Consider the following 25234-nt stretch of genomic DNA (forward strand, 5'->3'; position numbering starts at 1 on the left):
TTAAACAATCCCAACCAAATTAGTCGAATAATTAATTTGATGATCACAATATTCTAAGTTTGACTCTTTGTAAGAGTTGCTTATTGACTTTCTTAATTCTTCTTCTAGGCTGAACCCCAATCCTAAGGAGAATTTCTTAATTGTTTGTTAACTACGTACTAGAGTTACAATATATATTTCACCTAAAATACATTTCGGATACAGAAAAATGTTACCTTGCTTGCGTTTTACTTGATTTTTCACCAAAAGAATGTACTACTACTGGCCTGGTTATCACTTATCTGAATTCTTAAGTGTTCTCAAGAATAGCACGAGCTATGGGGTCTCTGCTGGATTGAATGTGATCACCCATATGATTGATTCTCTATTTTCCATGTGCAAGTTATCATTGTCATCAGAATACAACATCATACGTTGAAGATGAAAATTAAAGGATTTTTAAAAATAAAAGAGTAGATTTAAGAATAATTATTTTATTTATTTAATAAAATGATGATAGGAGCATGAGCTTAATTGTAGTAAATTATACTTTGGATCAAGGTCCATTTAGTTCAGATTATTTACTTACAATTAACATATTATATATTTATAAGTAAATTTAATATAAATAATGTTAACTGTAATTATATAATCTCGATAGATTGTCACAATGTGCATGACCGACCTGCTTGACTGCTTCATATATGATATAACTATTTTTAACCAATACCATGACTTAGATAAGGTCATTGGGCCAAGTCTTCACTAGACTTTGTTTGCACTAGTGGCGTGCCGTAGCATTCACTGATCCCTTTATGTCTCACAAAGCGTACGACACATGGAAATTTACATATATTTCCTGAATATTCGCTTATATATATATATATATATATATATATATATATATATATATATATATATATATAGTGCGGTTAACGCACCTTAAGCACACAAACAAAGCACTTTAAAAACACAAATCACGCACCTTAAGGTTTAAGCACACGACAAATTAAAGCACCTTAAGAACACAAACCACGCACATAAAGTTTTAAAATAGTTCACCTTAAGTTTCACACAACTGACGCATCTTAAGCATACAAATCACGCACATTAAGAAGGAAAACTACACACCTTTAAGTTTTAACAACTACTCACATTAAGCACAAAACTCATGCACCTTAAACACAAAATTCACGCACCTTAAGCACAAAAATTATTCACCTTAAGTTTCAACAACTACTCACATTAAGTACACAACCCACGCATCTTAAATTTGACCTAGATGCAAAATTTACCAAATTGTCACCGCGTTTTTTTTATAAAAAAATTTGGTAATAATCCTGGATGTTGATTTAAGCAAGATCAATGACTCGGATTTAATCGTACAACCGCACGGGAACTTTTATATATATATATATATATATATATATATATATATATATATATATATATATATATATATATATATAATTAGATGACTAACTAATTTAAAGATATGGTTCATTATATTGCTCAACTCTGAATCCACCCTGAATGGTTTGAATGATTTTAGTATGTACTCCGTATGGCTCATCCAAAGCAAATCAATTATGAACTAACTAAGTTGATTTAATATTTTGTGATCTTTTGTCAGTTTTGATTACAATACGTACTTTATCCATAATACAATTTTGAATAGTGAATATAAATTTTTTTGTTAATCAAAAAAATAAGAGTACTACGATACTAAAAGAATAAAATAATATAAAATTTGAAAAAAAATGATCTTCATAGACAAGACAGATTCAAATATACCTTTTAAACATTTTTTTCATGTTTTAATATACTCAGTATCATTTTTCAGTATGATGAATTAGTAATAACTCCATTTTTTATAACTAAAGATCCAAATTTATTTATGTTTTCGTTTGACCAATGTGATCGCTTGACTTTACCTGATCAATTTCACAAATCGTAGTGGACCATGTCATCATTGGTTGCTCTGATCTTCTACAATTTTTAAGGAGGCCGCACGTCACTGTAGTATGTGTATGCGGATGGACTTGTTCAAAATCTCCGCTGCAAAAGCATTGACCGGCAATTGTTATACACTAAATTATGATTTACATTACAAGATATATTATATTACTAGCATTTTGTACGCGTGATGCACGAAAACTTATGCCCAATATTAAAATATTAGTAAATAACAAAATTTTAAAAATTAGTTAAAATTATATTTTGTAATTTCTTAAAGTGATGATACTTTTGAATTATCATATATTTGAATAATATAGTGATCAAAACAAAAAAAAAAAAAAAAAAAAAAAATATATATATATATATATATATATATATATATATATAATAATAATTTACAAATAATACTAAGCTGACACTCACATATATGATATATTGATATGGATACACAAATAATATACATACATATTATATATATATATATATATATATATATATATATATATATATAAAAAATTTAAAATTCATATAAATATTTAATTAAAATATAATTTATAATTAAATTAATTGTTATATGATAATTTTAATAAAATGATAATTAAAAATAGGAAAAAGATATGATAGATTTAGGTGTATGGTAAGATTGGTAGATATATTAAAAACTAACGGTGTTATAACGGTGTAAGGGTGATTTTGTCCAATGCAAATGAACGTACAACAATTAAAGCAAAATGTATATATTTATTAGCATATAAAAAAAGGGACAAAAATCAATGATATAACTTGTATTGACACTTATTATGTTTTTAGATTATATTAATATGTGTATATGGATAGACTTGTTCAAAATTTCAAGTGTAAAAGCATTAATTGATATATTACTTCGTATATTATGAATCATGATTCACATTGCAAGATAGATTACTGGTATACAAATTTATTTTTACTTACTACAGATTCATTATATTTTGAAATATATTCATTTTAAATATATTATAAAGTTCATTTTTAGTATTGGATGGAGCCATGTGGCATGAGTCCAAGGTCAATTGAGCTAGGGGTGGAGGGCAAAGAGGTAATTAGGTCCGAGAAATAATCAGAGCCAATGACCAGGGTTTTCGTGGGTCTCAATTGGAAGAGAAGTAGAGTTAGGGGGTTGAAGTGTAAATGTCAAAGTGGGACAACGTTAGAAGTTTGGGGGTTAGGATGCAATTATTGAGGGGATGCAGTATGAAGTGAGACATGATGAGTTGAAGTCCAAGCATTAGGATGTCAATATATTGGGATCAAGGTAGGACTTGGCTAGAATTATTTGCAAGCAATAAAATTAAATTGATTTTGAATTATTTTACCGTTCATAATTAAAAGTATATACAAAATCAAACAAGCAACAATTACATTTTCAAAAAAAAAAAAAAAAAACAAGCAACAATTACAGGCCGTTTGGTTGGAGGGATTTTAAATTCCCTTCCCACTTAATTCCTACCTAATTTCAAAGGCCATTAAATTCCGTAGTTTGGTTGGAGAGAATTGCAATTCCATGGAATTGCAATTCCCCCATTTTCATGGAATTAAAATCCAATGTCCCCCCTGGTATTTTAATTCCTGAGAAAAAAAGATAGTGATGAGTCAAAATTATCCCTTCTGTTTTTAACCTAAAATTAATGTCTAACAACAATAATGGACATTTTTGACTTTATACTACTTATTCTCTTTCAATTCCCATGTATACCAAACATTGGAATTGAAATTCCCAGTAATTCTATTCCTATCAACCAAACACTGGAATTTAAATTCTCACTTTATTCCCAGTAATTCAACTCCCATGGAATTACAATTCCTTTCCCACATAATTCCCCACCTCCAACCAAATGCCCTGTTATTGTATAATTTATAATTAATTGTTTTTCACTAACTTCTTACTAAAGGGGTTTCGTTCCATACTTCCATATAATGATTAATTAAGACCGGACTCCATAAATCAAAGTAACATCTTACCTGCCTTAATAATAATTTACCTTATTAGACGTTTATTTTTTTATTTTTACCAAATAGCAAGTGAAAGCAAAGGGCCCTCAAATTGTCATCGCCAATTGTTGTCTACTCTAGCAAGAGGATACGGTTGTTAAAAAAAAAAAGAAGGTCAAATATAAATAATTTGAGAAAAATGGGTTAAATATAAAACTTTTGTTTAAATAAGATTAAATTAAAGCTGGTTGTGGCATAATGCAAATCATAAGCTTGGAGAATGATTAAGGATAAAAGGTGCATGGACAACTCAGTTAATATTCAGGTAATAAATGATGGGTAAGGACAATGCATGATCAAAACTTGATAGTCACAATGTAAGAATTACATAAAATCTGATTGGCTACTTGTGAGTACCCAACACGAACTACTTCCATTTAAAAAGTTGTTGAATCACTATAATTTATCACTTTATCATTCTGTTGAGTCAGTGTGTGTAACTTTTGGGGCGAAGAATTTCACCAGAAAAGATAAAATTAAAGGTATCATTATCATGATATTAAGTGGTGAAATTGAGTGAATAGGTTTTAATGATATAATCATATCCCATCCCCCACCAACACTGCAACACACCTGGGATCCGACTTTGTACAATTGTGTAACGTTTTCTCTAATTGTTATTATTATAATAACATTAGGATAAGCTATGATAATATTAAGTATTTGATATGTGGTGCAACACTAATAACCTAATAGCTAGACTAACATTATGATTAGGAGTCTAGTTAGAGTTTAGGAGATCAAACCTAAAGACATACAACCACAATGATGACCAGTGGTTATACAATGGTCACTAGTCCTCTCATTGCTCACATTACATACCTCATACGCCATCTAGAGAGAGCTGAGTAGAAGTGAGAGACAAAGCTCTACAGCAGACGGATCGCTCAATACAAGAACTAATGACTGGAGGTTAGTATAATCTTGTTATCACATATTATATGATGCATGAGATATATTTAATTCTAACAAATTGTGTAATTTCTCTTTGAAGCAAAGATAATCCCACCTTTTCTAATTAAAGCGGCAAATTATATTGTGGATTATGATTTATATTGCAACGTGAATTGTGAATAAATATATATTTTTAATATACTGAATGTATATTAATTGTGTATAAAAGATTCTTTATGTTGTAATATATCAAATAATATATTTCCAAAAATTAAAAATTTAGCATTAAAAATATATCATATGGCAATGATCTACTTTAGAAAATGGACCATGGTATACATGGTCACCCCACGTTTAATGGCAGCTAAGCGGATAAGAGCACGGCATGCACATGAACAATAATGTCACCACAAATATTATAGTGATGAGGCATGTAGAGCCGGCCCATCCCTCGTGTTTCACATGTGTGGACATTTATGTACTATAGTACATTTGTACCCAAAATTACCAGATAAATAGATACATAGTAAAGTGTACAAGACTTCATTCATCTATCTCATTTTGGAGAAATGTTGGGCTTCAGTTATTGTGATCTAATTAAATTTAATCTTTTAGTTATTAGCGCAAATTATGCCGTGGAATCGTGTTCACCGAGAATGGTGAACACAAGTCAAAACGACGTCATTTTTAGGCAAAAAAAAAAAAAAATTTGCGGATGTGGAGTTAACGGCGCGTTACTGATCAAATTATGAATTTTCTGTTATGAGATTATGAATTTTCATAAAATTCATAATCTCATAACAGAAAATTCATAATCGCATAACAGAAAATTCATAATCTCACAACTGAAAATTCATAATCTCATAACAGAAAATTCATAATCTTATAACAGAAAATTCATAATCTCATGGTTCCAAAGTGAATGTGTAGGCATGGTTCCAAAGTGAATGTGCAGGCATAGATTCATAATTTATGAACGTCCGTGATTTCGGACAGGAATATGTAGGCATGGTTCCAAAGTGAATGTGCATGCATGAATTCATAATTTATGAATGTCCGAAATTATGAATGTAATGAAAATTCATAATCTCATAACAGAAAATTCATAATCGCATAACAGAAAATTCATAATCTCATAACTGAAAATTCATAATCTCATAACAGAAAATTCATAATCTTATAACAGAAAATTCATAATCCCATGGTTCCAAAGTGAATGTGTAGGCATGGTTCCAAAGTGAATGGGTAGGCAGTCACGTAATTAAAAAAAAAAAAAAAAAAAAAAAAAAAAAAAAAAAAAAGATAACGGTGTACTAACACCGTTGGAACCGTGTTCACCATGAATGGTGAACACGGTTCCATGGCATAACGTCTGAGTTATTAGGGTGCATATTTAATCGCCAAGTTTAATTTTTAGCAAAGCAGCTACTTAGTCCTTGAGGTTAAGGTTTGTAAAAAATTTTAAGAATCAAATCCAAGACTTACTAAGAACCAATTTTAAGTGATTAAATTAATATCACAAATAACTAATAAATTAGTTTTCAAAATAATAATAATAATAATAATAATAATAATAATAAACTAAATCTACACAATAGTTATAACTAAACAACTAAAATTGTATGATCTGTTTATACAACTAGTTTACTAGTACTATAATTTGAGAGTTAACAAAATCTAGGTATTTCACAATTACATGTTAAACGACCTATCAACGAGATTATTTCAAAATATACTTTGTACTTTGGTATTATAAATAGAGGATAGAGGATTTGGTTTCCATACTTCCCAACCTTTGTAGAGCATACCAAGCTCATCTTATATTTAAGGAATTATACTTGGTATATAAATCTTGTTAACCCAATGGGGTAGCTCAAGTGGCAAATAAGCTCTTTTTGTAGGAGAAGAATAGTTGGGATAACTCGGGTTCGATTTTCACAAGTGACCTCCTCTTGGGCCAGCTCCTGTGCCTCCTAGAGCGAACGGAGATTAGTTGGGTGGACCTGAACTGTTAAATGGACAGAGAAAAACTCGGACCACCTCGTGGTTTACACACAAAAAAAAAAAAAAAAAAAAAAAACTTTCTAAAAAAACTTTCTACAATATATCTCTAAAATACTAACAATGTATAGATTTCAAGTAGGGTTGTTAACGATCCCGAACATAAACGAGTGATTGTTCGTATTTATTTGTTAAGGTTTTTGAAATTTCGATCTCTTTGTGTTCATTCCCTTTCCAATATATCTCTATAATACATGATGCTTTAAATACTAATAATGTATAGATTTCAAGTAGCACAGCTGGAAATTATGAAATTTCCGACCACCTGGAAGTGATCTTAAATCAAGTCGAAAGTCTTGTTCCGACCACTTTGGTATCCGGAAAAACTTTTGTTGCTATTTCTGACCACTTTTTGCTTTCAACTTGATTTAAGATCACTTTCAGGTGGTCAGAAATTCCATAATTTCTAGTAGTGTAGGGTTGTTAACGGGTTGTTAACGATCCCGAACATAAACAAGAGGTTGTTCGTATTTGTTTGTTAAGGTTTTTAAAATTTCGATCTGTTTGTGTTCATTTGTTAAGTATTCATTAAAGTTTGTGAAAGTGTTCATTAACGTTTGCGAACATGTTCGTGAACACATTCATGAACGCTAAATATACAAACACATGCACATGTTTATGCTCATACTTTGTTCGTGAACATAAAATAATTTATGTTTGCGAATAATAATCAAACAAACAACATTTGGACTGCAAGGTAGACCTGGATCCGTAGAATAATTTACGTGGGATGACAGTCCTGAATGGGATATGATGGGCCGGATACTGGTACCCAGGCAGTCGATCGACGCAAATAATGTTGGCTAACCAACTAACCGTCTTAGGTTGCGAAACCATCATGATCCATTTAGACTAGACTTGATTACATTAGCCTTATTATTTCGGGAGATATAAATACCAGTACATGATGAAAAACGAAAAATAGAAAGAAGAGCGAAGCAATTAAGCTAACATAGCATGGCTAATAAATCATCACTGGGGGGCAGTTACCTTTTCTTTTTCTTGATTCGCTACACTCTGAGAACCCGTGAGCCTAGCCAACATAACAAACGACATTCCTCCGACAACGTTATTCAAACATCGTATCACCACCACGGAGCTCCTAAACACCAATGGCGGAACCGCCTTCGCCATCCAGAATTCGATCCCGTTCAACGCTTGGTACCTCAAATTACTGCTAACCCCCATCTGAATTGCCCAGGTAGCCGCGTTGAGGATCGTCGGCGGCGGCTTGTTCGGCGCCTCGAACCCCGGATCCATCTCCTTCCTCATCTTCACCAGCCCGTTGGAGATGGCGGTTCCCACCAGCCCCGCGCAGAACCCCACGGCGGCGAATAGGGCTCCCTTGTAAACGAACGTGCCCAGGCGGAGGAACGGGCCGTAGTTGCCCGGCTCGAACATGTGGCTCCGGGGACAGTTGGCGAAGATGGACGGCAGAGATTGGGTCGCCGATGGGGTCGGCGCTAGGATATACATTAGAACAAAGTTGAGAATTGAGCTGACGATTAGAGTGGAGAAGACGAAATCCAGCTCGTTGAGGCCGAAATTGGGCCGGGTCGCCATGTCTCCGGCGACGCAGGCACTAACGCCCACCAATTGCTCCATAGCCACCTTGAAAGGGAACTGTGGATCGGCGGCGACCCGGGATCTCCACCCCGCCAGAAAAGCCGCCGCGGGTCGGAAACTACTCCGTCTTCCAGCTTCCGAGCAAAAGCCGCGAGATTCAAGCAGGGAACGCAAGTTTGATTGCTTAGAAAAACTGGAAACGGCCTTCTGGGAAGAAGTACAGTCGCCGGAAAAAATGGGGTTTCGGCCGGAGAAAAATTGACGAGTTGGAGGACTCAAATTCCGGGAAAGGGCAGCGACGGCGGAGTGACGGAGCCGAGCTAACGTCGCCATGGCAGCCAATTTGCCCGGAAAAGATCAGGGAAATTAAAGGGAACGATTAAAGAAAGAGATCGAAGGCGAGAATCTTGATGTGATTCAACTAAGCTGCCGCCATCTCTGTCGGATCCGATGGCTATAACAACGAATTAAAGAAAGCAAGGTGACAATTAACAAAGCCAACACGATTCTCACGAATTTAGTCGGCGTCGTTATTTCCGAGCAAAATCTAGATCCAGTCAACCAAATAATGCTATTACGACAATGAAACATTTCCCAATGGGCAAAATTATTAAAATTTGCGAAACCTTTCCGCCAAATATTAAAATTCTCCCATGCACTTCGCATGCTTTTGGTACTAGATTCATTTTCTATTTGTTGCAGATGAACCGAATGTACCTACCCCACTCTCTCCTTATATTAATTTAAAACTTACCCGTGAAAAGTTTATATATATAAGATAAGGTTAAAATAACAAAATGATCATTCTGCAAAAAGTACGTGTATACGAGTCATAATAGCTCATTGGCATCTTCAATAGTTGAAGATTTTATCCCAGATTTTTGTGAGCTTCAACATCTACATCATCATCTATTATCTTACTCGATCACAAAATTTATTCTTTCCATTAGTTTTAAGTTTTTCACAACTTTTTGTGGACCCACCATTTTATCTCCATATTTTAATTATTTTTTTATTTATTTGATTTATAAATTTATAAATGAATGAAGATACCTAAATATGCAAATTAAACAAATAATTGCTTAAAATTTTCATTTCCAAACGTAATTAAAATAAACATAGTACGTCTAATTAATTAATACGATAGTTATAGAATGAAAATTAAACAAATAATTGCTTAAAAATTAAACTATAAAAATAAATTAAAAGTAGATTGAAATGTGTTAAAATTTGTGAAAAATGTGATATTTATAGCAAATAATAAAAACAATAATAATAATAATAATTTAACAAAAAAACAAAGAAAGAAAGAAAGAAGGTGTGCCGTTACAATGGCAACGGCGAAAATTAAATTTCAGAGTGGCCAGTGGGCCACTCTGAAAAAGCAGCAAATTTTTTTTTTTTTTTTTTTTTTTTTTTTTTTTTTTTTCGGACAAGGGTTTTGGTTAGCAAAACTTCTCCAAAATATCCCCACCTCATTTGTCAAAATTTATCCAAGGTATTTTATTATTCTAAAATGTGATGACGATCTTCTTATTGAGGATGTCCTTAGGTTTCAACATTGATGAAAATATTTTCATTGAGAATAACTTTGTAAAAATATTAATTAATATGATTGGTGTTATTTTAGAAATATAAGAATTAAATTACCTGAACAAATAGTTAAGATGTTCATTTAATCTTTCATAGAAATTTTTTAAAATATCTAATATGTTCTTGTGATTTATTAAAAAAAAAAAAACACAACAAATAATTGAGAGTTTATATATACACACACTGGATGCAAGGAATCATATTACAAACAGTCAAACAAGAATCAGAATATAGTAAATGAAATTAAAAAAGAAGCGACATGCATAGCTACTAAGCCTTATATTTGAAATAGAAAACTAGTCAAGAATATTGGCTATGTACTTTTATGTAAATTTTTCGATAAACAGTGTTATTATCTTTCGTATTGGTTAATTTAGCATCAAAAAGAAAAAGAATCCTACCCCCATATGGTGAAAAAATAGCATCAAACAGAATCAGTTTTCCACTTTTTAATTCTCAAGCTACCAAACACCCTCTTAAGAGAAATTTCCTTAACCATTACCTGATGAGTATTAGATTAATCTCACCTTGTAAATTACAATCCTAATCAGCAAAAAATGACAAAAAGAATAAAAAATAAACAAGTCCCGTTTAATTCCACTATATCTAAACTATCAACTGTCAAGCACTTTGTGCTCATATGACGTGTAGTAACTTCTTTCATGTGTGAGGTCATGAGATCAAACCTCAATGGAGACATTTCTGACTCGGATAGCATTTCAAAAAAAAAAAAATATCAACTATTTGATTTTGAAAAATTCAATTCAATCCAACACAACATTACACAGCTTCACCCCTCAAGCAAGTGATATTAAGGTAAATAAAAAAGAACATTATACAATGTGATCTGAGAAAAACAAACAAAAGAATAGAGCTAAGGTCTGAGGAAATTAAAGCAACAAATATTAATCATCATTGTTCAGTTCACTAACAAAATAATGGACAAGGCAAAAGGTATTAGCTACAAGCTTTCAAACCCACTAACCCTCTACAATGAACTAATAACAATAATAATAGTAATTTTGCTAGCATATTTCACACTACAATTTACTAACATGACAAATAAATCCAAAGAATGAAGTTCCACAAGAACCCACACGAAACTCCAACTCGCACGACCAACCTTATAAATTAAGGCAACTGTATAAAAAAAAAAAAACAACTTATGTCCCTTCCTCTGTACTCCCATTGTTTTATGCTATTTGAGATGTAAAGAGAAGTAAAAGCCCACTGGAAAATCCCACACGCAAGGGCCCCCCACCACTTGGTATGTTTCTCGTAATATATTCTTGGTTTCAGGTAACAGTGCAAATAAGCGGTGAACCGAAAGGTATAATAGCCAGCCATGACTATGTAAATCAGAAACAGAACCTCCTCTTCATGTATGATGTATCGATGATGGCAGGTTTCATCAACATTTATAATGGCCAGTCTTGGGACGTTTCATTCCACTAGTATTGAAAGGTGACACGCTGCCACTTGGCCCGGGGCTCTCTTCCCTTAAATTTGAATTCAGCATGGCTAACTCACGCAATTGTTGTCGCTTTATGTAGTCCTGTGACTCGTCCTGCAAACACAACGTTATGTAAAACCAAGGTTGCAAAACACGTTAGGCGCCCCCTAGGTGCCGAGGGGGCGCCTAGCTCCTAGGGCGCCGATTTTTCGGGGGCTAGGCGCCGATTTTTTTTTTTTTTAAATTTTTTTAAATGTAAAAAAAAAAATAAAAATTATCAAAATTCACTAATAAAACATAAGGTTCTCATAGTTTTTTCTTACAAACTATTTATTTAAGTGGCTATAAAATTGTTTAAAATATTGTTGAAACCATCTAAATACATAAAAAAACTAAATTAAGAACAAACGAAACATTTTTTTGAGAAATTGGTGGGTAGATCTCGAAAAAATACGCGATTTGGAAAAAAATTGTCCAAAACGGACAACCGAGTAAAAAGTTATGCCTTCGCAAAAATTTTAACCTAAACCCTAAAAAAAAAAAAAAAAAACCGCCGGTTTGGCCGGCTAGCCGCCCGACCGCGGAGGAGGCCAATTCCGGCCTTCCTTGCCGCAGCCGAGCGGCGCCTAGGCAGGGATTTACCCGTACAATGTGCTAGGTAAATCTTGTCATACAAAGAGTCATAGCATCATATATATAATTGGAGGGGACGGGGGTGATGCAATAAGGATTATTAAGAAAGTTGTATGGTGCCCATTAAACACTACTTTCAAGTAAACCGACCATTTCATCGCATTCCTTACCAAAACTAGCATGAGTAGGGGTCACACTTTAAATTCTCTGAAGTTGGAAAGAAAAGGTCAAATACAAGGGGAGTAACTATAAGGTAAAAATTACCACAGGCTTGAGCAATTCTTCGATAATCTCTTGTGCCTGTCTGAGTCTAATATCAATAACGTTGGCAGGTAAATCAGCCTCGATCAAAATGTGGAGTGGTTCGTTCAGATGCTCGTATCCTGGTCTCCCCCGTAATTTTTCTTCCTGGTGATTTCCAGGCATAGAGTTTAGAATTTCATTATCTAGTCCAGTCGAAAGAAACTTCATAAAACATCTTCTTTATCGAAGTAAGAGTACAGTAAAAAACAGTCGAACAACTCTTAAATGATACAACCAAGACTTTAGGATTACCTTGTCTGGGTCTTTAATAGAACCTTTTCCTCGGATATATACACGGCACCCTGTAGTGGCTTCCACACGTTTCAGTGAATTTCCTCTGGGGCCAAGAAGTCGTCCTACAAAATTGAACTATAATCCACAAAATACTTTAGTAATCGATCAATGATTTCCCTTCCCGAACGAAGTGAGAAAAGAGGATACATAAACAAGTAGAAACTTACGTTTGGATAAGTATCAACTGGGATTTCTAAACGCAATATCTTTTTCACAGTATATGAACTAGGGCTTGCTGGCGCCCCTTGCCAATCCATCGACATTCCAGGGGGACCACTTAACCTCTGCAACATATTGAGGAATCTCGTTCACTTTTCGTCTCCCATAAAGGATAAAAGACAGAAAGAAATAGCAAGAGGAAAACCAAGAATAATAAGACCGTTAAGTGAGAAACACCATTCAACAAGAACATGAAAACAAATGGCAATGGATTAAGTATCAATTACGTTAAGCAAATATCTAATGGTTCCTCTTGAAAGGAAACAGGGGAAGTAGCGGTCCATACAACATTATACCCAGCCAATAAAAGAATAGGCAACACGGTTAAAGGTTTATGCACCAAAACGAAGAGGCCACAATCCTGAATTAGAAGTGAGAAATTAGATTAGCACGACAAATACCTCCTGAGGAAGTCCATTCCAACCACCCAATCCTGCTCCAGCAACATTTGACATTAGATTTGTGGAAGCCATAGGACTGGGGCTTCTATGTCTCAGTCTATCTAGCTCACCAAAACCTTGGTTCGGCAACATTCCAGATACCCTCAAGATCTCTGAACAAAATCAAAAGGTATTCGAATATTTATGGTTTATGGTAACTGATATCAAAATAGAGTAGTTAGATAACATTCTACAAGTACTTTTAATACAGCGAAGCCAATACTTTGAGTTCAGAAACTCTCTTTTCCAGGGAAAGCAACAGATAAACTACTTTCAAGAATCCCAACTGCCAACCCAATGGAAATCAACTATATCACCTACAACAAGACTTTTCCCTTTCTATTACCCCACTTCTCACTTGCCAGAAATGGAATGTTTTAAGAACCCGAGTCAGACTATCAACTGGCCACACTTTTCAAAGGCCAAGAAGATAACATTTCACATAGAAAGAACATATATAGCTTCAATTCACAGTACAGGCTGAGAAGACATAATTGCCAACCAGCTACTAAATGTCAAGTTAGAAAAGGCCATTCCATTGATACCATTCATATCTCCTTGCTGACAAATTGCAACTCATGTCGAAAAAGCTAAACATGTTTGATCTGTACAGTTTTCTAAAAGCACTTTTACACCCTGATCACGAGGAATTCCATTCATACCCATCATAGGCACAGCAAGTTAATTTCATTTGCATAAGAAATTGACATTATTCAATAAATTGAAATCATAATAATAGCACAGGAAGCAAATATATCCTAAAATGAGACAAAGGGGAGTGAGGTGAGTGGATTAGTATAATAAAAGAGTCAAGAACAGATTGAAATGGCATCCAAGGGGGGTCACCAGCATAAAATCAATTGGGTTTAGATCTAAGTTACAAAATCTAATGCCAATCAATGCCAACTGTACTTCAAACCCAGAAAAACTAGATCCAAAACATGGAACCAAAGAATTAGTAGCTAAAAATGTTACCTTGATTCAACAGCCTGGTACATATGGGAAGAACTTGAGTGAAAGGTCCAAGCTTTTGATGCTCCGCCAACAGCTCTGACAAGTACTGATTACTAAGAAAAAGTCCGACCAAAACAAACACCCCACATCGATCAAAACCCAACCACACCATAGCACAACAAAATCCAATTCAAAAAACCAAAAGAACATACTACTTGCTAGCAGAACAAGAACACCAACAAAACAAGAATTCAAAAACCATGAGTTCTGATTATACCTGTCCACATCAAGGGTACTCCTAATCTGTGGAGACACAGATCTTGCAGGTGAGAAGTTCGGATTATATCCTGACATGGCTATACAGAGCACCGACTGGGTTATAGAAATGAGTATTGAAATGAAAGGGTCCCCTCAGTCCTAGGGTTTAGCCGCAGCAGCAGCTGAAGAAAAAATAAAAAGAAAAGAAAAAACGAGAGAGATAGAGAGAGAGAGAGAGACAGAGGGAACCCTTGTAAAGGGTTTAAATAAAAAGGAAAGAGAAGAGTCGAAAAGGGTCTGTGAAATTTGAAAAAGGAAGCAAAAATCTCTTTTTTGACTGTTAGAAATTTAGAATTGTCGTATATTCGAAAATTAAATAATTAAAATATATACTATATTATTAGGTAAGAAGAATATCCTAATAATACTCCCTAGAGAAAAAATATACGAGTGAAATTATATATATATTCCCTGCGCTGTCCACTTCTGTAGTTCTGTCCGCCTTTAACAGTAGAATATGATAACTTTTGATGCTCTTCTCGTACTCCTGCTCACGGTAAAAAGCAAGCTGCACCTGTGAAACACAGTGGCGGCGCCGCGGCGGCGGAAGCAGACGTCACGTAACCTCCCAAACCATAGTCTCCGGCGAACGTTGCCGGTCGGGAAATCGCCGGAATGCTAGCAATGTTTAGAACCACCCTGAAATTCTATATCGCCGGGTAATTACTATTCTTTCCTTTTCCATTTTCTGGGTCTTGTTTTCTTGCTGTGTTCTTGTTCAATCAAAGATTGTTCCTTTCAGTTTGTTCTTCATAATTTCGAAAAATTTATATGTGATCGGAAAGTGTTTGGAAAGCGGGACCATGTTCATGGAGATAGTCTGCTCCTTCTGGAGTTCTGGTTGGTCCCTTTTGCCTTTCTTCACTTTATTGGCCTAACTTATATAGTTATATCTTTACTGGTTAAGTTTTTGCTCTGCAAATGGCACTCTGGAGTTCATGTGCTTAAAGTTTAGGACTTTTCTTAGGAAAAAGTATCAAATAGGCTACTAAACTTATTGCATTTGTGTAATTGGGTCATTGAACTTAAAAAGTATGCAATTGAGATATTTGTTGGATTTCTCTTAATGCAATTTGAGTTGAAAACATTTCAATCTTTCCACACAACTAGTATGGAAGATGAAAGGGCGACTCATAATACATATCATGTAAGCAATATGATCGGATTCTAATGCAAAAAAAAAAAAAAAAAAAAAAAAAAAAGGAAAAATGCCCCAATTGCATATAGTTTCCTTTTTTGATGGTTTGTTGCACACTTTTTAAGTTCAATGATCTTAAGACCTATTTGACATTTTTTTCCTTTTCTTAAGGTCTCTACTTAGTGGATTTCATCTTTTTCATGGCATCTGAGCTTTAGCAACTGCAATCGGTTAAGGGCACTGGTGTTTTCTTGTGATTCTAATTGAACTTTTTTTAGTTTTAGCAGGAGAGTAATGGGATTTAATGCTTAGGTTTAAGATGGAATACCTATCATTAGCTGTTTGATTTGAGCTTGGGATTGTATTAGGACTGGCTTTTTGCAAGAAGGATTTATCTTCAATCAAACATCGATATTACAACACTTTAATCTCTATCCCAAAGGGATCGACTTTGTTTTGCATTAACGAGCAGGATGTTTCTTTAGTTTAAATAAGTTTAAAACATTTATTGTGGCTTATTGTTTTAGGATAGTCTGACATCAGCCTTCCTTTATTGGTTTCTTCAACATTGTTCGTTTGCAAAGGAGGGAAGGGGTGCAAATCGTAGAATAGACCTCCGAGTGTGTAAATAAGGTTTGTTTTGAAACATTTTTAGGCTAAGGTAATAGAACCGATTAGTTCATTTTGGAAGGACATTGAAGAGGGTCAAAGTATGAAGCTCTAGTTGAATGTCTCCCATGGTTAAAATGTTAAATGAACTGGTTTTAGGTCCTCGTATATCTTTTGGAATTATTACTCTATGTTAGTCTGTAACTAAACAACTTTCAGATGAAAACTCTTCTAGCTAGGCATTTGGTCATTTGATAAATAAAAGAAGTGTCAAACAAATTTTTAATTCATATGCAACTTTCTGTCTTTCTTGGTTGAAGACTTGAAGTCTCACATAAGATCAATCTGGTTGTCATGCTCAGACCGAGAATTGCGTTTGTCAAATACATATCTTTATGTGTGACTACCTCGTGTCTTGTTTTTGCCTCACCCGAACATGTTGATTGTAAAATGTTCTGTTTAAAACGGTCTTCGATCACCCAATCCGTGTCAAATGTCAAACACCCTCAATATCCCTTTCGTCTTTACTTTGCGTTTTGGTCTCCTCTAAGCTTCTGAGCATCATAACTTCATAAGGTAATGGCCATCTGCAAGTCGGTAACAGTCTGTTTTTGTCCAAAAAGAGTGCCTGAAAGACGTTAGGATCGGATTTAAAGATTTTCTCCATATCAATACGAGGAAATTTTTCTCTTTTAGTAGCTGTAGAGTACAATGCAGTACAGGTGAAAACCTCGTTTTAATTTTGTTACCCCAATTGGTCCCCTATAGAATTTTGATCTTGCAAACAGACTCTATAAACCACACTGCAAGAGCAGAAGTTAAAAGCCCAGCATTTTGGGGGGTGACGAGGGAAACCCTAACCAGCCTAGGTTGTCCATAACTGACCGGCTTAAATCAAGAAGGCTGGGATTCGAACTTGTGACCTTATAGTTACAAGTTTATATCCTTAGTCATCTTAGCTGGGGTTACCCTTAAGCCCTGCATTTTGCTTCTACAGGGTGCACATGTTTCTTTCATCCACTTATAGGCTTGAGCCTCAGGTAAAATCCAGTGCTTTTCTGCTTTTGAAGTGGCTGCATTGAGTTTGAGTGATCTTTTGTAGATTGCACTTTCCACAGGAAGCCAACCAAGATCTATTAGAAAAGGTAGCACATCACTTACACGTTGCCCGCACAAGTAGCTCAGTGACAGACTGACAGTCGCAGTGTTACTCTCTTATGGACACCAGACACCAACCACTAGTCTTTTCACTTAATGAGCTGTTAAATCACCATAACTTATTCATCTATAATCCTATCAAGTCAGAGTGTGGGAACCTTTAAGACGAGGAATTTCGCCTTTTGTGAGCGAAATCACGTCCAGATTGAATTAGTAGCTACAGGACAAGTGTTAATGATACATATTATAATTCAAAACTGTACATATAATTATACTTGGTACAAAAGAAACCAGTGTCGATTGGCATAGTAGAAATTACTAATATTTTTTTTAGACTTGAAAGTCCTCCACTCAATTTGCCCAAACATTGTAGTTGAGTCTGAGAATGAACAGTTGGGACTTGGGAGAGAATGCCCAGAATGAATGAATGAATATAAAGAGAATTAAAAGGTGGCATGAAGTGACAATGGAGTTTTGGGACCCACAAATACTCTCCTTCAAATGATCTAGAAGATTCATGTGTTTACCTGGCAGCTGACAACAAGAGGCAAAGCAATTGAGCAGCCATGTTCATTCACACCATATAATAAAAGACAATGGAGGCTTCCTCTCCCAGGGACCACCTTAACATCAATGGGCCCACTCAACAATGCCATTTATAGTGATGCAATTACTTTTTTACATGATTTATAAAAACAAAACTTAATTTATATTTGCACTATTTTTTTTTTTTTTTACAAAAGAAACCTGTAATCATTGGTGCGTATTAATTAAATTTTATTATTGTATTATAACTTATAAACTACACATGAGAGATAAACTGTACTAGGAACATTATATTTTATTGGCTTAATCAATTGGATATTGGCAAGAATCAAATTCGTCGTGACTTTTAAGTACTAGAATTATACAACAACGATTTGAGCATCCATTTTTACTTATTTGCAATAAATTTCACACCAGGTAATGGTGTAATTAATTAATGTATAATAAGATAAATCAATTTACAAATAGTTAACGAATACCAACAAAAATTAAAAAATAAATAGATGTTACAAATTATGTCATTTAGATAGAAGGGAGATTGCCTTGTTAATATGACTTTTCAAGACAAATAGTGGTTGATTGGTTATGTGGGTTATATTAGAGCCACCTAGTGAGAATGACGTGATTGTGACAGAAGATCGATTATATGGGTGTGTTTCTTGGGCAAGAAGAATTATTATGCAACATCAATGTTTGTGTGACAGTTCTGAGTATATTCCACCATTTTGATTTTAAAAATTGTCATTGATATACATATTTTTTCTTTAAGTACTTTGATTAGACCCCTTATTATTCAATAATCATATCGGGGTTTATAAATTACAATTAAATTTTTCTACATGTACTATAGGTATTTGGAATTCCTACATTATCTTGCTCACAATATTTAAACTCAAGACATTAAAAAAAAATCGTTTAATTTTGTGAATTATAATATCGCGTGCTCTGTTAAGTTGTATCTTGTGTTTTGTTAGAGATACACATTAAGAGAATATAATTTAAATACCGTATTATAATTCAAAAAATTGTAAATTTATTTCTTTTATTCCAACCACAAGTAGTTAAAGTATTTGGATAAGTTTAAGATGAATATCTTGGGTTGGATGATGCCATGTCTATCCTTTTTGTGTGTAATTACGAATTAGTATAATTGAAGAAAGGTAAGCTTGGATCATTTTCATTGACTTTTCTTTTGACGAAAATATCCATTCAAATAAATAAGATTTTTTTCCACGTCATGCATGCAAACCTTTATTTCCCGTGGGAACGGGGCCCACTTGTATCGTTGTATGTTGGGTGCATGCGGCCAATGGTCATTGATATGTGCCAACCATATCTAAGCTGGACTGACAGAGCAAATTATAACATGGATCACTACCATTGTAGACTATAATCTAAAAATAACTTTCAAATTTTATATCTATAGTTAACATATTTTGTATATGTAGTTGATAGTTTTTGTACATGTAATTATCATATTATGTGTCAGTAATTATCAAGTCAGATTTTGTATCTATAGTTGACACATTACGTACATGCAGTGGATAATTTCTGTACCTGTAGCTATCATATTATAGTCAGCAATTATCAAGTTATTTGTTTACATGTACAGAAACGATTAACTGTAGGTACAAAATATATTAATTGAAGATACATAATTTTTGTATCATAGTTCACAATGCAATATAAATCATGGTCCATGGTATAACAATTAGACTGACAGTGTGGTCCACATCCCTTCCTATTTTTAATGGAAATATGGTTAAATACAAGACTTGAATTTTATACGATTCTCAAACTTTTAAAAATTACAATTAAATACATTAATATGTCAATTTAGTGCATTGAAATTAATAAATTGGTTAGTTGCGTATAATAACAGGTCGTTAGGGTTTCGACGATACTCCATAAATATTTTCAGTACATCCGGGGGAAAATCGAGATCCAGTGACCCGCCATATCGCCAATATCGATTATATTCCTGATGTTTGATATCTCTAATTAAATTGGAAGAGACTCGCCATATATCATCCGTATACACATTGTTATTATTCGACATTATATAATTATATAATTTTCTTAAAAACAATAAACATCAAATCTTTAGTTTGATCTAAATATTTATTGATCTCAATCAATAACAATTTATTACTCCGTATAAGACAAATAATAATAATTATAATTATATATATACCAAACTGGCATATACACATATTACGCGTGAAAGACCTGTCGTTTTGTGTTTCAACTACGGTCCTACCATGTCGTTTAATTTCCCGTATACGAACACGTAGCGCCATGTCCGACCACCGAACAAAGTTTAATTTACCGGAGAATTTTACGGCGCAGTATATGCCTTACACCTAAATGCCGGCTGGTCCTCCGGCAGCGGCGCCGTATTTGTCACTGCTTTTGGAGTTTTGCTGTTGTTGGTGAAATGTGTTTTAATTTAGGGTTTGTCCAACTCAATTTTTCTGGCCGATCTCCATATTAACCCATTTAGAAACAACAAAAGCGGATTCCAGAATCTTTGTCTTGAGATTGGAGGGCGTTTTAATCTTTAATTAATTGCGTGATTAGGACATAACCTCCATTGTTAATCGGCAACTTGCATTATTCATTAAACGTACATTTGCCCCATCGTTTTCTATAGTTTTCTATAAAATTGAACAACTTCTAAAATTTGTTTGTTTGTTTGTTTTTTTTTTTTAATGAAAAATTGAGTCATCTATCATCTATTTAACTATATATGAATATAACCGCATTCTCACCATTATCTACTTACATATTTATTTATTGTACTATGGCCACAATTATTATCATCTTATTTTACTTATTACTATATTCTATCTTTTATACTCACATTTACCCATATATAAACATAACTTATTTACTTACGTTTAAAATTAGACTTTATTCACATTATCACAATTAATTAAAACTTGATATCTACACTAAATTTTAGACTTTGATTGAACTCAATAGATTATTTGTTTGGATATTTTAAGTTATGGTATATCGTAATACAAGTTTAGTATGTATATTGGATATTGAAATTTAAGTTATATTAAACTTCAAAGTAAAAATTATATATATAGAATTTATTGAAATAAATATATCCAAAAATATTTTAAATATTAGCTCAAAAAATATTAATTATCTAAACTAAATTTTATGTGAACTTAATGTGTTATTGGTTTGGATATATTTTTAGTTATGTTATATACAGATATATATTTGGTTCATATATCAAATGTAAAAATCTTACATATATTAGATTTAAAAGTAAAAATTATATTTATTCCATTTAAACCAAACATATCAAAATATATTTTAAAGGTAAGGTATAAAAATCACTCAAAATTACATTTGTGTTAATTTTATAACTTTAGTCTAAAAAATAAAATTGAAAAAAATGAGTGTTAGTAAACAAGTTTTTCAAATAGAAAATATATAGAATGAAAAATGAAAGTTTGTTAACACATAAAACAATTTCTTAAATGGCAAATTATGATGTGCAATCGTGTGCACCATGCATGGTGCACACGGTTGCAAAAACGACGTCGTTTTACTTAAAGAAAAAAAAATAAAACATTTTTGATTGCTGTTAGTTACGTAAACATACGTTCATAATTTTATAATTTCACATTTTGAATGTATAGTTATGCAGTTATAGATGTGTAGTTATGTAATTCTGAATGTATAGTTATGCAGTTATGGATGTGTAGTTATGCATGTAATTCTGAATGTATAGTTAGGAAGTTATAATTTCACATTCTGAATGTATAGTTATGAAGTTATTGATGTGTAGTTATGCAATTCTGAATGTATAGTTATGAAGTTATGGATGTGTAGTTATGCAATTCTGAATGTATAGTTATTAAGTTATGGATGTGTAGTTATGCATGCAATTCTGAATGTATAGCTATGAAGTTATGAATGTGTAGTTATACAATTCTGAATGTATAGTTATGAAGTTATGGATGTGTAGTTATACAATTCTGAATGTATAGTTATGAAGTTAATGGATGTGTAGTTATGCAATTCTGAGTGTATAGTTATGAAGTTATGGATGGGTAGTTATGCAATTTTGAATGTATAATTATGAAGTTAATGGATGTGTAGTTATGTAATTCTGCATGTATAGTTATGAAATTATAGATGTGTAGTTATGCAATTCTGAATGCATAGTTATGAAGTTATGAATGTATAGTTCAAATTATGCACAACATAACGTCATTAACGGCAATCGAAACTGATTTAAAAAAAAAAAAAAAAAAATTTGAACGTCAAAACGGCGTCGTTTTTGCATGGTGCACACGGTTGCACAGCATAACGCTTATTCTTAAAATTGAATGGGCTATGATTTTTTTTTAAGTCCAGCGCCGGGGGGGGGGGGGGGGGGTAGGGGGGGGACACAAATTAATTAGTGCATGTTTCACACACCAACAAATCCAAGTGGGAATGTTAAGAGTGGTCACCAACTAGCGACCACTCTCCTTTTGTTTTTTTTTTTTTTTTTTTTTGTTTTTTTGTTATTTTTTTTTTCAAATTTGTTTTTTTTTTTTTGATAAAAAGTTCAATAATTTCTTAAGTGCGATTATTCTTATTGTCCCCTCATCAACTTGTATAGAAATGTGAAAAAGAAATACTTGCAACACCATAAATAGTTGGGCGAAGTGTCAAATAAGCTCATCTATCAAATGCTCACTTTCCACCACGAACTAAATTAAAGGCTAATTAACCATACTTACCTGCTAAATTTGTTTAATTGACTTTTTTTTTTTTTTTTTTTTTTGCAGGTAATTGATTTTTTTGCAAGTTGCTAACAGGTTACTAATTCAATTATTAAAAAAATAATTTAAAAATAATTTAAAAAAAAACAGAATTTCAGTCACCGGCTGTCCTCGCCGGACAGCCGGTTTGCTGAGTATTTCACAGACAACCGGACAGCCACGACTGTCTGTTAAAATACTCCGCCAATGGCTGTCCTCGCCGGACAGTCGGTGAAAAATTATTTTTTAATAATTGAATTGGTAACCTGTTACCAACCTGCAAAAAAAAAAAAAAAATCAATTGAACAAATTTAACAGGTAAGTGTGATTATTAGCCTTTAATTTAGTTCGTGGTAAGAACCGAGCACTTGACAGTAGTAGATGGGCATATTTGACATTTCTCCCTAAATATTTTTATTATATATTGGAGTACTATATAAGTTATTTCTCAAAATATAAATATTAAATTTATAAAAAATGTTTCCATTATTATTATTATTATTATTATTATTATTATTATTATTATTATTATTATTATTATAATAGTTTCCTAAAATATAAATATCAAATTTATATATAAAAATGATTTAAATTATAATAATAATAATAACAATTGTTATTATTATTATACAATAATATAAATATCTAAAATTTAAATAAATCTAAGATATTTAATATAGAGTAGTAATATTGGACATATATTTTTACACATAAAAAAAATACTAGTAATATTATATATAGTGTAAGTTAACGTCTATTAATTGAAATAAGAAAACAAAATAAGTATCCTCCCACATGCTCTGTCGGGTCGAAGTGTGGGGGGCCCTTAGGTTGGGGATTCAGCCTTTTGGCAATCGTTATGCTATGGACTCGTGTCCAGCATGCATGCTGGACGTGGGTAACAATTTATCTTTTTTTTTTTTTTAAATAATTTCAGACCGCTTCTTTATAGGAGTATATGTTCATAATTTTATTACTATATGTTCATAATTGTAAGTTCATAATGTCAGAGCTCTATGTTCATAATTCCATAACTGTACATTCATACTTCCATAACTGTACATTCATAATTCTGTAACTGTACATTCATAATTCAATAACTGTAACTTCATAATTTTCGAAGCTCTATGTTCACAATTTTAGAGCTCTATGTTCATAATTTTATCACTATATGTTCATAATTATAAGTTCATAATGTCAGAGCTCTATGTTCATAATTTTATAACTTACATTCATAATTCCATAACTGTACATTCATAATTCCATAACTGTACATTCATAATGGCACAAACGAATAACGCCGTTAACGGCGAGACAAAATCAAATAATTTTTTTTAAAATTGAAATGACGCATTTTTCCTGAAAACGACATCGTTTTGAACTTGTGTCTACAATACATTGTGGACATGAGTCCACTGCATAATTTGCGAACTTTCTTCGCAAATTATGCCATGGAATCGTGTTCACCGAGAACGGTGAACACAGGGCAAAACGACGTCGTTTTTAGGCAAAAAAAAAAAAAATCGCGGATGTAGAGTTAACGACGCGTCGTTTGATCAAATTATGAATTTTCTGTTATGAGATTATGAATTTTATGAAAATTCATAATCTCATAACAGAAAATTTATAATCGCATAACAGAAAATTCATAATCTCACAACTGAAAATTCATAATCTCATAACAGAAAATTCATAATCTTATAACAGAAAATTCATAATCTCATGGTTCCAAAGTGAATGTGTAGGCATGGTTCCAAAGTGAATGTGCAGGCATGGATTCATAATTTATGAATGTCCGTGATTTCGGACGGGAATATGTAGGCATGGTTCCAAAGTGAATGTGCAGGCATGAATTCATAATTTATGAATGTCCGAAATTATGAATGTAATGAAAATTCATAATCTTATAACAGAAAATTCATAATCGCATAACAGAAAATTCATAATCTCATAACTGAAAATTTATAATCTCATAACAGAAAATTCATAATCTTATAACAGAAAATTCATAATCTCATGGTTCCAAAGTGAATATGTAGGCATGGTTCCAAAGTGAATGTGCAGGCATGGATTCATAATTTATGAATGTCCGTGATTTCGGACGGGAATGTGTAGGCATGGTTCCAAAGTGAATGTGCAGGTATGAATTCATAATTTATGAATGTCCGAAATCTTTGTTCACCTCAAATTAAAGTGAAACCGCAAAATGTGAAAATAAAGAAGAAAAGTCACGCAATTAATTAAAAAAAAAAAGAATATAATAGTGTACTAACACCGTTGGAACCGTGTTCACCATGAATGGTGAACACGGTTC

General features: G+C 32.9%; 2 protein-coding genes and 2 long non-coding RNA genes across 4 annotated transcripts; 2 read left to right on the forward strand and 2 right to left on the reverse strand.

Annotated features, from left to right (window-relative positions):
- Nucleotides 1-7706: 7706 nt before the first annotated feature.
- On the reverse strand, nt 7707-8987 carry LOC109159322 (protein RETICULATA-RELATED 3, chloroplastic-like). Its single transcript, XM_019307452.1, has one exon. The coding sequence runs from the start codon at nt 8818-8820 to the stop codon at nt 7894-7896; it is 927 nt and encodes a 308-aa protein (XP_019162997.1). The 5' UTR covers nt 8821-8987; the 3' UTR covers nt 7707-7893.
- A 2092-nt stretch (nt 8988-11079) lies between these two features.
- Nucleotides 11080-14886, reverse strand: LOC109159087 (KH domain-containing protein At3g08620-like). The gene is made up of 7 exons (XM_019307105.1): nt 14654-14886; nt 14398-14489; nt 13384-13535; nt 12931-13047; nt 12722-12838; nt 12431-12574; nt 11080-11647 (listed from the first exon to the last, which is right to left on the reverse strand). Exons 1-7 carry the CDS (start codon nt 14728-14730, stop codon nt 11492-11494), a joined length of 855 nt encoding a protein of 284 aa, XP_019162650.1. The 5' UTR covers nt 14731-14886; the 3' UTR covers nt 11080-11491.
- On the forward strand, nt 11588-21386 carry LOC109159089. Its single transcript, XR_002050491.1, has 3 exons — nt 11588-11676; nt 12164-12200; nt 21375-21386. It is a non-coding gene; the product is annotated as an uncharacterized LOC109159089 (long non-coding RNA).
- LOC109159088 lies at nt 15104-18309 on the forward strand. Its single transcript, XR_002050490.1, has 3 exons — nt 15104-15353; nt 15437-17163; nt 17747-18309. It is a non-coding gene; the product is annotated as an uncharacterized LOC109159088 (long non-coding RNA).
- Nucleotides 21387-25234: the final 3848 nt, after the last annotated feature.

This window comes from Ipomoea nil, unplaced genomic scaffold, assembly GCF_001879475.1.
Source record: "Ipomoea nil cultivar Tokyo-kokei standard unplaced genomic scaffold, Asagao_1.1 scaffold2826, whole genome shotgun sequence".
NCBI lineage: Eukaryota > Viridiplantae > Streptophyta > Magnoliopsida > Solanales > Convolvulaceae > Ipomoea > Ipomoea nil.